Here is a 13,772-nt window from a genome sequence, read left to right on the forward strand (position 1 = left end):
TGACTGGAATTGTTTATCCTGCACACCCACTCCTATTCCCTGGCTCTCTCACCCTCGTCTGTGTCTATCCCCTGTCTGTCTGTCTGTCTGTCTGTCTCTCTCTCTCCATCCTCTACGTGCTGTTTGCAAAGCTTTGCTAAACCCTGACTCATCGCAGCTCCGGGTCACATGCTGCTGTCCCGGCCCTATCAGGGGCGTCTCCATCCTGCTGCCGCCGCCGCCGTTGGCTTAGAGGACACATCATCTCCCCTTGAGGTCCCGCATCCCTCCTCGGCTTCGTCCTCTCTCCTTTCCACCGGCGCTTTCTCAGTCTCTCGTTCACCCCCGCCCTAGGAAGGTAAGTGCCAGCACCCCCCATGTTCCTGCTGCCCACCCTGTGCCCCCCAAACCCCACACGCACTTTGGGGTCCCTGCGGAAAAGCAGCACGGTGAGCGGCATTAACAACTCAACTCCCCTCACGCCTTCCCTCCCTCCCCCTGCTCCTCCCACCTCTTTCTCCTCGCCCCCCTCCCACCCTTCTCACTTTTCTTTCATATTTTAATTTCAGGTACTCCCTCCTTCCTTCCCTACCCCTGGCGAGCATCATTTCAGATGCGAACCGAGGGAATTGCAGGAGGGGGGGGTGCAGCCAACAAATCTCGCTGGCGCTCCCAAGGGCATTGCCGGGAGGTGCTGCGGGATGGGGCTTTACCCTGGGGGAGCGGAGGGGGGCAGTGGGGAGGAGGCAAAGCTCAGTTTGGGCACTGCTGGGGAAAAGGACCCAGCCTCAGAGCAGACCAGCCCCCCCGCCCCCCTCCGGGTGTTGACAAAAACACGGGTCCCGGGGAGAGGGAGGGAGGGAGGGAGGGAGGAGAGGGGGTGTCTTCTAATCCGCACAGCCCCACAGCACCCAGGGGAGGGGGGGGGCAGCAGGGGGGAGGAGGTGACAGCCGAGCAAGCAAGAGCTGCAGCAGCCACGACACTGCAGCAGTGCGGGCTTCCTGGGAGCAGTGCCCAGCCCGGGGAAATGGCAGCAGCACCGGGGACTGGTGGTTGGAGCCTTGAGGGAAAAGGTCTTCGCCGTGCTGGAGGAACCGCTGCGGTGGGAACTCCACCAAGACAGTGCCCTGGGGACACACAGTGCCACAAAGCAGTGTCACCGCAGCGGTGCCGCTCTCCCGGGGTGCCCTGCCCAGCCCCTTGCTCAAGGGAGGCTGCCCAGCCTCCAGCCTGGCTCCTCTCTCCTCCTCCTCGCTGTGGCTCCTGGCTATGGCTCCGTCCCAATCCCTTATCCCGGCTTATCCGCCTCTGACCTCCTTTCAGGACAGTGCAGCTGATGTCAGGGATTTCAGGGTGGTTCTTTGCACTGCTCAAAGGAGGGCAAATACAGGGGGAACACGGGCCAGCAACACAAGTGGAGAAAAGGGTTTAAAGGACTAGAGGGGAGATGGGATCAAGTGATGGGGTGGGGCTGGCAAGGCCGTATTTGGGCTGGCAAGGCTGTATTTGGGCTTGTCATTTGGCTTCCTCGGAGCTGGCCCTAAGGGGCAGGTGGATATGGGCAGAGGGATGTGACCACGGGCAACATGACCACATAAGCAGAGAGGCATTGCATCTGGCACGGGTCTTGCTGTCAATGATCACTTTAATGTTCCTCTGGCCCCCGCGGAGGCTGCTGGGGCATGGCCAGGGCACTGCTGCAAAGGAAGCTCACGGCTGCACGGGCACGGCTCTGGAGGAAGTTCCCGTGGCGTGTGCCAGATGGAGTGAGGAGCGCTGCCAGAGCGGCTGATGGGGGATCCCAGCCCAGATGGACATGGTGGAGGGCCCTGCACAGGCTCCAGAGAGCCCTGGTGTCCCTGCCTGAAACTCCCCAGTACAGGAAGCTCTTGCTTGAAACTTCAGAGCAACCTGATTTCCTCACGCTCGTGTGATTTCCACCCACCCCTGGCAATGGGGTCGAGAGCCAACTCTGGCTTCCCCCAGACTGTTTCTCAGCTCCCCTCAGTGCTGTGACGTGCTCTTTGCAGCACTCCCCCTCACCGCTCAGCCCCCCACACCATGCAGAGCCCCTGTGCTGCCCGTACCCCTGCCAGATGCTCACACGCACCACGACGGCGTGGTTCTGGCTGGGGCCCCGTGCTTGCCCTGTGCCCGGCCTCTGCGCTGAGCTTTGCGTGGGTCTGGCCCTGCTCAGGGTTGAGTGAATCATCTGGGGGAGGAAAACCTGGCAGGGCTGGGGGCGTGGGGTGACACGCACCTCGCTGCTGCTCCCTCTCCGGGGGGGGACACAGCTCCCCAGCATCATACAGCCCCGTGGCCAGGGGAATAAGAAGGTGGGATGGGGAGGGGGGGGTAGTTATTTTGGACCCCCTAGGGAGCAAATTTCAGCAAGAGAAGCTTTCAAATGTCTGTCCTCACCCACCAGCCTGTTTTCCACTTCAGGTTTAACCAGGTGCCCCAAAATGTCAGGTTTCCTCATCTGACAGAGACGCCTCCCAGTCTCATCTGCTTCCCCATCTCAGGTGTGGAGCAGAGGGCTGGGAGCTGGGTCCAGCCCCTGTGTCCAGGCAGAGCTGGGTCCCCCCTCCCTTCAGAACCCTTTCTCCCGTGTCAGAGGCACCGCAGCCCTCAGCAAGATAGCTCCTCGGGCTGCTGGCCTCCTCCGTGCTCCCGTCGCCTCAGCACAGCCTGACCCAGCAGCTCACTGGGGTGATGGGAAAGCTGAGCCGGGTGCTCGCCTCGGGTGGACGTGGCTGGGGGTCTGCGGGAGCCGGGCTGGGGAGCTCCCCTCCGCCATGGGCTGGAGAGGGGCTGAGGGTCACCACAGAACCGCCATCTCCCTGCCCTGGCTGGTTGTGCCCCAGGCAGCCGCTGCTCGGCTGGCTCCCTGCCTGCTGCGTATGGATGTGGCGGCCGCTCACTGCCTGGCCCTGGCAGGGACCGTCCTCGCCTCCCGGCAAGGGGACAGGAGATGCTGGGAGCTGGTGTTCTGTCCTTGGGGCCGGGGCCGGGGGCACCTCCCGGCTGCACCAGCTGATCCCTCTCTCCCTCTCTGCTGGCCGTGGGTGCTGTCTCACCCTCCCCAGCTCTATCACCCGGGCTTGTATCAGGAGCCATGAGAAGGGGCAGTGCTCATCCGTGGCAGAGGGAGAGAGAGCTCCCGGTTTATCTGCAGCAAAGGAATGGAATAAATTCAAATAGATAACCAGTTCCTGGACAACATGTGGGTACATTCCCGCAATCTGGGTTTTAATAACAATTTCTAAATTTCCTTGAGCCAGTAGTTTTAGCTCCAGCTCCTAAGGTCGCTCTTTCTTGAGCTCCCTTCTCTCTGTTAGTGTCTTGTCTAGACATTGGGTGAGCAGCACATCCTGGGGCCTCTCAGAACTGAATGTGTCCTGGTCCTGTCCTCTCCTCTTCACAGACTCATCATGGCAGTCGAGAGGATCCACGCCCGCGAGATCCTGGACTCCCGTGGGAACCCCACTGTTGAGGTGGACCTGTACACACAGAAAGGTACATGGATAAGGACGAGAGATGGAGGGGAGGTCCTGCCCACCCCGGCAGAGCGCGCACTGCATGGTGGCCTGGCACGCTCTGCCGAGAGCATTCTTCTCCAGTGAACCCCTAGCAGACAGCAAGCCAGGGGAAGAGGCAGAGACCTAAACTCTGGTTGAGTATCTGACTTGAGCCGTGTGCCTGTTGGTAGCAGGGATAGAAAGTTTCATTAACATAAATATATTTACCTTCTTGTTATATCCCCACAATGCCCTGCTGCAGCTGTGCTTGTAGTTCTGGGACACGGTACAAGCTTGGAAACACATCCATGCTCATGAGATGTGAGAAGGTTTGTCCCAAGATCTCCGGGCAGGCATGTACATGCATGTGTCTCAACTGGAAGAGCTGCATCTGCGCTGGGCCCAAAGCAAGGTGTGCCGAAGGGTGAGGAGCAGTGAGGCGCCAGAGCAGGCACCCGACCAGTCTCTTCCTTCTCCACCGAGGCAGAAACCCAGCCCCAGTCTGAGGAGGAGGAAGCCACTGGTGGCTGTGGGTCAGGGATGCCTCTGGAACCAGGAGGAGGGCTGAGGAGCCAGGCTTCCACCCATCATCTGTAGTTCTGGGATCAGGGTGGACCTCTGGGTACCTGAGATCCCGGTTTCTCAGTCTGGAAGCCCTGGATGCATTTATTTCTGCCACCCTGGTGCTCCACCTCCGAGAAGACCAGCCATGAGCAGCCAGCCAGCGGGGCTGTCTGTTTGCACAAGCAGTTGCCACCTCCTTTCCCACAAAAGCAGGACAGTAGCAGGTGCAAGAGGGTTTTCCTCCTCTTTTCACCCTCTGCTCATCTCACACCTGTGTTTTGCTGTTTCCCAGGCATGTTTCGAGCAGCGGTCCCCAGCGGTGCCTCCACCGGCATCTACGAAGCGCTGGAGCTGCGAGACAACGACAAGTCGCGTTTCCTCGGAAAAGGTGGGGAGATGCCTGCTCCGCACCCCATCCCCAAGGTTGCCTGCGCGTGGGGCTCCACCGGAGGGTACCACTTATCCGCTGGTGTGATGCGGATCTGTCCCACTGCCCTCAGGGAGACCACAGAGGCACAGACCTAGCGGAAAGTGAAAGATCAGGCCTTGATCTTCCCTTGCTGTCTCCTTCTCTCAGTCTCTCTATCGATCCTCTCCCTCCGTCTTTCCACTCTCTTCTTTGCCTCACCCTCTCTCTCTCCTTTTTTTCTCTGTCTCTTCCCTTCTTTAGGGGTCCTGCAGGCCGTGGATCATATCAACAGCACTGTCGCCCCAGCTCTCGTGGGCTCTGTAAGGATTTCTCTTTGTTCTCCCTTGTCCAACGCTTACTCTGGTCCATCTCTGTCTCCCGATCTCTGTTTCTGCCTCTCTTCATCTCACTGGGTTAATAGACATAGCGATGCTCTCTCTGAACCTGGGCACACCCCTCCCGCCCTCCATGCCTGTGTGTGTCCACAGCGATCTTTCCTCTGGGCGGAAAGGATTTAACGCTACCTGGTCCACCACAGCCTCTGCACCACCTAACTAGTCCCCTTGATGCTCCCTGTAGAGCTCTCTCCCTCTTTCAGATGTGCTCCTCCTCAAGCACCGAACCTCATCCACACGTCTGTGGCCTCACACCCCAGCGTTCTGGTGTGATGAGCAATGATTGTACTGTGCAAGGTCTGGCAGCCCCCGCAGCGCAGCCTTGCAGAGCGGCGGTGTCACATCTGCAACCTGTTTACACATGAAGACCTGGAGCCTGCTCTGAGGAGAGCTGAGCTGAAGCCACATGTTACACCCTGTGTAGCCTGTGGTGGGGGGGTGTCTGGCCGAAAGCCCAGCTCTCTCCACCCCTGAAAAATACCCGGCCTGGTGGAAGGCTGCCTGTGTTGGGCCTAATCCTGCTCTCCACCTCAGTCCCGGGGACGGCTCCATCCAGTCTCCATCCGCTTGCTTGGGGTCGAGCATGTACTGTTGTTCTGCCTAGCTTCTGTGTGGCCACAGCACCACAAAGCTCTCTGGAAGCTGCCAAAAGGCTGGGTAAATCCCTGAGGGTTGTGTCCCCAGCAATCTGCAGCCTTACCTGGGCTGCAGCTGATCCCCTCTCCAGCGTGGGTACATCTACACTGCACTGCAGCAACGTCATCGTGGTTACCTAACCTGACGATATACCAAGGCACCAGTTTCCAGAGCTTTGTGTGTATATGTTCCCCCACAAGCTAAAAAGGTCCCTGTACCCCCAGCTTCTCCATCAATGCCTCCTTCCTTGCACACCAGACAGCTCTCCTCACCCTTCTCAGGAGCTGTTTCTTTCTTGCAGGAACTCTCTGTTGTGGATCAAGAGAAGATCGATAACCTGATGCTTGAGATGGACGGCACAGAGAACAAATGTAATTCATTCCTCTTTTTTTTGGCCTGGGAAGTAAAGAGCATGGGAGGCTGCAGGGCTGGAGCGGGGGGCACTGTCAGAGCTGTGGTGAGCCTCAGGCTGGGCTGGCAAGGGCACCCGCTGGGCTGGAGGTCGCTGCCTCAGAAGTCCAACTCCTTGGTTTTGCCCACAGCCAAGTTTGGTGCCAATGCTATCCTGGGAGTTTCACTGGCCGTGTGCAAGGCGGGAGCTGCAGAGAAGGATGTCCCCCTGTACCGGCACATCGCGGACCTGGCCGGCAACTCTGATCTCATCCTTCCTGTGCCAGTAAGACTCCTTCGTCCTTGACATCCACCTTCAGAAACTCCAAAAGAAACCTCAAAGGGTGTGTTAGGAGGTAGAGGAGAAAGGGATTGTGGGACTGAAACATCAGCTGAGCGCACTGCACTCATCCAGGAGGCGAACCAAGGCTGAGATTTGTCAGGTGTCAGAATGGAAAAGAGGGGCCTGAGGAGGGTATGGCAGAGGTTGTGGTGGGAGTTGACTGAGGATCTCACTCTTAGCACAAGAGCCAGAGGACATCACATGAATCCTCTGGGGCACAGTTCAAAACAAGGGCATATGGGTCTTCACAACGAGGGGTAGCTGCCCTGTGAACCTTCACAAAGGGTGTTGTGGATGCTGAAATTTTCCCAGAGTCAAGAAAAGAAAGGTCCTGGGAGAGAGAGATTGACATAGCATTGCTGATCAACACATACAGATAAACACAGCACAGATAATCACAGCTTGGGAGATCTCTGAGAGGGAAGCCAGTGGGAAAGTCCTCTCCAACCATTTGCTCCGAGCCGCTATTGGAAGGAAGACCCCGGGCTTATGTGCCTCATGTGTTGTAGCTGATGTGTTACTCTGTGGGATGTGGCATGAACGGGCATGGTGACTCATCTGAGAGCCGCCTCTAGGTGGTACCAAGACCAGTTCCTTCAGCTCTGATTCTCTCGTGGACTCTTCTAGGCTTTCAACGTGATCAATGGAGGTTCCCATGCAGGCAACAAACTGGCCATGCAGGAGTTCATGATCCTGCCCGTGGGAGCTGAAAGCTTCCGCGATGCCATGCGCATCGGGGCTGAAGTCTATCACAACCTCAAGAGTGTCATCAAGGAGAAGTATGGCAAAGATGCTACCAATGTGGGTGATGAGGGAGGCTTTGCCCCGAACATCCTGGAAAATAGTGAAGGTGAGAGCCCTTCAGAGATGGGGTGCCCCTGCCTGCAATGCTGTGGCTTCCCATACCCAGCTCACAGCATTCCCCAAAGGTTGGTTCAAAATAGGATGCCTCAGTGTCATTGACCTCCTGAGTTAGGGAATGGTTTCTAAGCTCCTTCTCCTTGGGGTGGCCTTGATCTGTCACAGCTTCTCCTCACAAACCTTTCACGCGTGTGCACACTTTTCCAAGGCCTTCCCACAGTTTGTCTCTGAGCTGTGGGATTGTATTTTAATTCCTCCTTGTCCCTTTGGACTTGGCCTCCACAGCTTCTTGGCATGTTTTTGTTGCGCTCTGGGCACCCTTCTACCTCTCCCATCACACTGTCAGACTACCAGTGGCTCTCATAACCCTCCCAGGGGAGGTTCCCACTGAAAGGCAGAGCTTTCTGCATGGGCTGACTCTCCTGACTGCAACTCTCCTCCTCCCAGCTCTGGAGCTCCTCAAGGAAGCTATCGACAAAGCGGGCTACACGGACAAGATTGTCATTGGTATGGATGTGGCAGCCTCCGAGTTCTACCGTGATGGCAAATATGACCTAGACTTCAAGTCTCCGGATGACCCAAGCCGCTACATTTCTGCAGATGAGTTGGGTGACCTCTACCAGAGCTTTGTACGTGACTATCCAGGTGAGCTGCTGTGCTTGGCAGTAGGGAACGAGCACTGATGTTGCACGCTTAACAGGTGCATCCCCTCTGTGGTTTTGGGGTGGGAAGGGAGGCAGCTTGGACTCATGTTTCTTCTGTTGTCCCTTCAGTGGTCTCCATTGAGGATCCCTTTGACCAAGATGACTGGGAGGCCTGGTCCAAGTTCACGGCCAATGTGGGGATTCAGATAGTGGGAGATGACCTGACAGTGACAAACCCCAAGCGCATCGAGCGAGCTGTTGAAGAGAAGGCCTGCAACTGCCTCCTGCTCAAAGTCAACCAGATTGGATCTGTCACAGAGGCCATCCAAGCGTAAGTCCAGCCCTCTGCCCTTGTTGTCCTGTGGTTGGTAATAAAGCACAGCAGGGTGTCACACTATCCATTGGACCAATAGACTTTCATCTCTACCAGGGTGTAGGGTGCTGAGGGTGGGAGGAGAGGGTGTCTGGATCCCACCCTGTGCAGGTGGTGCTTATAGGAGTGGGAGCTACCAACTGCATTTCTCAATCTTCGCAGCTGCAAGTTGGCCCAGGAGAACGGCTGGGGTGTGATGGTGAGCCACCGATCCGGGGAGACCGAAGACACCTTCATTGCTGATCTGGTTGTAGGACTGTGCACTGGGCAGGTAGGTGAGACCCAGGCCACACACAGGCCTGGAGGAAAGCAAAGGGGTATGAAGACAGAATCCCCTGCTCTGCCATGGGAAACCGGTGCAAGTCATAACGGTGTCTTACAGTGTTTGTTTTGGGGAATGCTTTACAGATAAAGACGGGTGCTCCCTGCAGGTCTGAACGCCTGGCTAAATACAACCAGCTCATGAGGTAAGGGTCTCCAGGGACAGGAATGCAGAAGAGAGAACGGGGGAGTGACTAATTGGGGTGGGAGAAGATGAAAGCCCAAGGGTAGATGGGGCTTGTGGGCGAAATGTTATGAAGACAAGGCACAGAGCTGACAGTAGGATCCCGAGAAGACCTCTGGAGCAGTCTCCTTCCCTCCTCCTCAGCATGAGGGTGCAGCCCCATGGGCACAGGAGCTGAGCTCCTCCAGCCCATGTCAGCTTCCCGCTGACGCACTGCCTCTCTGGCACCCCGGTGCCTCTGACACTCCCTCACAGCAAGGGCCTGACGTGTGCTGTCTCTATCTCTCCCCTGCAGGATTGAGGAAGAGCTTGGCGATGAAGCACGCTTTGCTGGACACAACTTTCGCAACCCAAGTGTTCTTTGAACATTGTCCCCAGAGCACAGCCACCCTGCTGCTCCTTCCCACGTCACAGACTCTGAAGCCCCCTTCCCTCCACTGCTCCCTTTTTTGCTCTTTCTCCCCGCCTCCGCCACCCGGTTCCCTCTCACCTCAAACCCCCTCAAGTTCAGGTGTCCCTGGCTAGATGTACCCAGGTGAAGGATGAGAGAGAGGCCTACACCCTGTCCCTTGCTTTGGGGTCATAAGCATTTCTGGATCTAGGCATTGTGTGTCTTTTGTTTTCCGTGCAGGGCTGTGTCTGAGCCACGCTGTTCACGTGTTAGACTGCGGGAGCATGCTGCCTGGTGTGTTTCCCTTGTACGCCGAAGCATGTGCAGTGAACATACGTGCGTTGGCTGGTGTGTTTGGACAAGTGTCGCACCTGTAGCTGTGTCTGGACGAGTGTTGCCAGTGGCTCGCTCTCGTTGTGCATGTGTGTAGGTGTATCTGTACTGGCCTGCGGCACCCTCGTGCCCCAGGCACGTGTTTGCGCTGAGCCCCGGTGGGACCCGGCCGTCCCCTCCTCCCACCCCGAGTGCTGCGCTGTGTTGGGCTGTGCTTGCCAGCAGCTTAGCGTTGAAGTGCACTGCTGTCCCTCTCTGGGTGTGCGTGTGTGTGCTGTCAGTCTCCAGGTCAGCACATAGTACTGTGGGGCAATATAAAAACACATCCGTAAACAAACCCATGCTCTCATTTGCTTCTCGTGCCCTTTTTCTCTCTGTTCCCTTCCCTCTTGCACTCCTTCACCCTCCACCCATAATATCTGCTTCACCTTCTGGACAGCCCATGCTCAGCTGAGCAACAGACAAACTACAGATCCCTAAACTCAATTAAAATGTATTTCACACCTGAGTTGCCTGGCTTGGCCTGATATTTCTCTCTACATGCCAGTGTTTGGGAATGGGGACATTTTGCCATCAAAGCAGGAGAGGCTTATGCAGAGAGCTAACCAAAACAGAGGGGACTGGCAAACCAAAGAAAAGGCCCAGGTACCACCACCTCCTTTCACAGCCTTGTCCCACAGCCAGGCTGCTCTGGCGGCCACCCAGCTGGGAGACACAGAGGGGAAAGCAGGTGGGAAGGTGGGAACTGCCCCCACCATCTCCACCACACCACACCGCATGAAGATCTGCTGTGCAGGGGTTTGAATCGTGCCTTCCACCAACGTAAAGATATCAGGGTAGCCCACAGGCCAGCTGCCCACTGGACTCAAGTGATGGTAAACTTAAATTGCAGCTCTTTGGGAGAGAAGAAGTGGATCCTCCTCACCCAAAAGGGGCTTGCAGAGCAGTGGATGGAGGGGCAGGTGGGATGTCAGCCTCTCTCAGCTCCATCTTGTTTCACAGGGGCAACGCAGCAGTACTTGGAGAAAGTAGCCCATGCCCAGCAGGCTGAGTGCCAGCGAACCCCAGCGCCTGCTTGACAGCGTGATTCTGGACAGACTCACACTAAGGCAGGAGCTGGGGGGTGCTACTGTGAGAAACCCAACCCGAGCTATGGCAGAGAATAAACGATAAAACCACCCTGCCCACCATTATTGGTTCACGTCAGTAGCCCCTCTACGTACTTGGGTATGCTCAAGTCCTGCAAATCTTCTCCACTACAGAAAGTTTCCAGACCCCCACTTAAGCCACACCACCCTGCCTTTGGTGATGAGCAAGCACAAGGGTTAGGACCAAGGTTGCTCAGCAAGTCCCAAGCCCCCCCTCCCCGTGTCCTAATGCAGACTTTAAATCAAGAGACAACACTTTAAAATGTTGGCATTTCACAGCTGATTCTTTACTAAATAGCATAGAAAAGAGAGTAAGTTCAAGAAGGGAAGACAAAGGCTGCAGCACACATGCCCAGAACAGAGAAGAGGGTGGGAGGGTGGATGTGAGGGTAGAGACAGGATTGGTTTCTAGGGGATCGCTAGTGAATACAGAACAAATCTCGGCGCCGGAGTAGTTTGTGTCCCAGCTGCAGGCCCTGCTCTCTGGGAAGTGCCCCCCTCCGCCTCTCTGAGCAGCAGCGTGGCAGCGGAGTAGAGCTCACCCCACACTCAAAGCCTGCCCCTGAACCCCAGCGCATCCAGCTCCACGCCTCCTGCCCACGTGTGAGCGAACCCACGCCAGCCCGGGGGTGCTGGGAGGCACATGAGGCCGCTGCCGAGCATCGCCAACAAAGGAGGATGCTCCGGCAGCCGGCAGCCCACGGCCGGGAGGCAGCGGGGGGGCCGGGGGCTGAGGGCCGGGGGGCGACGGGACCCAGGGCCACGGGCGGGGGACGGGGGGACGCGGCAGGGCCGCCGCTGCCTTCTGGGAGCTGTAGTCCGGGCTCTGCTCGGGGAACGCTCCATTTTGCCGTGCCGGAGCCCGCCCCTGCGCCGCGATATGCGGCCCCCGGCAGGGAGGGGCCCCCCTGCGCCCGCCGGAGGGGGGATGGGGGTGGGGGGAGCGGCCCCTCCCTGCCGGGGCGGCGAAGGGGGGGACCCACCGGTGGGTGGGATGCTCCGTGCGTGTCCCCCGCAGCGGTCCCCCGCACTCACGTCTCCCGTAAAAGCGTTTGTGCACGACAGCGCTGTTTTGGGGAAGGAAAGTGGATTTCGGGTGCGCGCGTGAGGGACAGCGAGCCGGCTGTTTTTTTCCAGTTGTACCTAACTGCTGTTTTCCTTTGTTTTAGGCGCTGGGATTTGGCAAATAGTTTGGGTATTGCTTAGCGAGCGGGGCAGGATTTTTGAAAATAAAGTTTCCTAGCTTTCATATCACAGGAGCATCTCCCCTCTTCTCGCCCCCCCCCTTTGTCTTTTTTGTGCGAAGAAGGAACTGAAGCACCCACGGTAGCCTGTGTTGCCCATTTAAATGCGGCAGTGCCGTAACAGCAGCGAACCGGTATATATGTCCTTACGTTGTGGTAACAATCTGTTAGTGAAGAATTATCGCCAGTGAGGTATTGCCACGTCCCTGTGTCAGGGAAGACACGTGAAAAAGCACTGAGGTGATGAGAATGCTTTGTGCCATAGCCGTGCCTCACCTTGGTGCCTTTTCTAAATCAAAAGAGTTTGTCACTGATGGCACAATGTATATAAGAAATATACGACCTTGGTGTGTTTGCTTGGGTCACAGCAAATACTTATCCTTAGCTAATGCATCGTAAGATATATGCTGCTTTCTCTTTGCCTCAGCGGCAGAGATTTGGTTATAGTTTCTTTGTGATAGAAATGTCCAAAGGCTTCGCTATTGCCGCACCTGCGGACTCATGTTGTATAAGCTGATGTCTCCATCAGGTTGCTGTGCTATAATGTGCATTCAATCAGAGTACAAGGAACAGCACAGAGACGGGCGGGAGATGTGACAACATCTGTGAAGAGAAACATTTGTTGGATTGGTTTTAACTCTCAAATCGTGCTCTGTTTAGATGACATTTTCAGAGCAATGTTGAGCTGTTAAAGAGATAATTTAACACTAGTGGCCATCCTCCCCTGAAGCCTGGGTGGCCCTGGCTGGGTTCTAGCTTGGAGAAAGACTTTCTCCAGGCTATCATTTCTAAATAGGTGCATGTGCCCATGAAGGAGCTGGGAGGGGAGATGTCACTGAATTAGGCTAGTTGTAGAGTACACAGGGAAGCCTCAACGATAAAAGGCTACTGAATTTCTCCGGTGTCTTTTTGTCTCTCTCAAAAACGATGGGGTGATGTTCAACCTTGGGAAACCAACATCTTTAACATAGGAAGCTGTCAGAGACACTCTTCTGCTGAATATCTGACAAGAGGTCCAAAAATGTAGGTGCTGGGTAATTCCTATAAGGAGGTTGCAGAGAGGGGGGATGAGTCTCTTGAACCAAGTAACAAGGGACAGGACAAGAGGGAATGGCCTCAAGCTGTGCCAGGGCAGGGTCAGACTGGCTCTTAGGAAGGATTTCTTTGCAGAAGGGGCTGTTGGGCGTTGGAATGGGCTGCCCAGGGCAGGGGGGAAGTCCCCATCCCTGGAGGGGTTGAAGAGTCGGGCTGACCCAGCGCTGAGGGATCTGGTGGAGTTGAGAACGGTCAGTGTGAGGTTAATGGTTGGACTGGAGGATCTTCAAGGTCTTTTCCAACCGAGATGATTCTGTGATTCTGTGATTCTCTAATTCTGTATTGGGCACCTTACTTGAATGAGGAGTATCTGGCTCTGTTGCTGAAAGACTGAATGTGGCCAGCTTGGACAGGTTGTTAGGAGGGCATTACAAAGCTTGCTCTCTGGGCGAAGATCAGCTAACTAGAGCAGAGCGATGCATGTCTTGGTGTGGAAGCAACTATAACTGTGTGCTGCGCCATGTACGGGAGAGATAAAAAACCTCCGTCAGTGATGCAGGTGCCACAGCTTTGGGTAAGCTCTGTGCATCTTAGGGGTCTCTGCTGGCACAGCGCACATCCTGCTGTGCCGCGGGAATCAGCCGTGCAGCTGTGACAGGCCGGCACATCTAGTGGACAACTGAACTGGGGTGATTGGTAAGGTTACCACCCTTGCCCCTCACTTCTAGGGGCTGCCAGAGTGGCACACAAATGGACGTCCACAATTAACACCTCCCTGAGCTGCAGCCCAGACCCAATTAGCTTGATTAAATGTTACACTGAGGCAGTTCATTGTTTCATTACCAGTCACTGAGCCATCTCAGCCGTGGGGACAGCCATTACTGGGAATCTGGTGAGACTGGGCAAGAGGTTTATTACCTTCTCGGTGTGTCATTTACCAACAAACACCAGTTCACAGGTACTTGTGTGAGTTGGAGAGAGCAAGCCAGGCAAAGCTGCC

The 13,772-nt window shown here is 56.2% G+C and overlaps 1 protein-coding gene across 1 annotated transcript; it reads left to right on the forward strand.

The window, feature by feature from the left end:
* Positions 1-170: 170 nt before the first annotated feature.
* On the forward strand, positions 171-9,853 carry ENO2 (enolase 2). The gene is made up of 12 exons (XM_074810603.1): positions 171-337; positions 3,408-3,499; positions 4,358-4,453; positions 4,736-4,794; positions 5,807-5,876; positions 6,048-6,181; positions 6,866-7,088; positions 7,547-7,744; positions 7,873-8,074; positions 8,279-8,387; positions 8,525-8,583; positions 8,917-9,853. Exons 2-12 carry the CDS (start codon positions 3,415-3,417, stop codon positions 8,984-8,986), a joined length of 1,305 nt encoding a protein of 434 aa, XP_074666704.1. The 5' UTR covers positions 171-337; positions 3,408-3,414; the 3' UTR covers positions 8,987-9,853.
* The last annotated feature ends 3,919 nt before the right edge of the window (positions 9,854-13,772 follow it).

The sequence above is a fragment of the Strix aluco genome, chromosome 2 (genome assembly GCF_031877795.1).
Source record: "Strix aluco isolate bStrAlu1 chromosome 2, bStrAlu1.hap1, whole genome shotgun sequence".
Taxonomy (NCBI): domain Eukaryota; kingdom Metazoa; phylum Chordata; class Aves; order Strigiformes; family Strigidae; genus Strix; species Strix aluco.

Coding starts and splice junctions, on each gene's coding strand:
- ENO2 (XM_074810603.1), top strand. CDS start 3,415: ATGGCAGTCGAGAGGATCCACGCCCGCGAGATCCTGGACTCCCGTGGG. Junction 7,089..7,546: donor CATCCTGGAAAATAGTGAAG/GTGAGAGCCCTT, acceptor TCCTCCTCCCAG/CTCTGGAGCTCCTCAAGGAA. Junction 8,584..8,916: donor AAATACAACCAGCTCATGAG/GTAAGGGTCTCC, acceptor TCTCCCCTGCAG/GATTGAGGAAGAGCTTGGCG.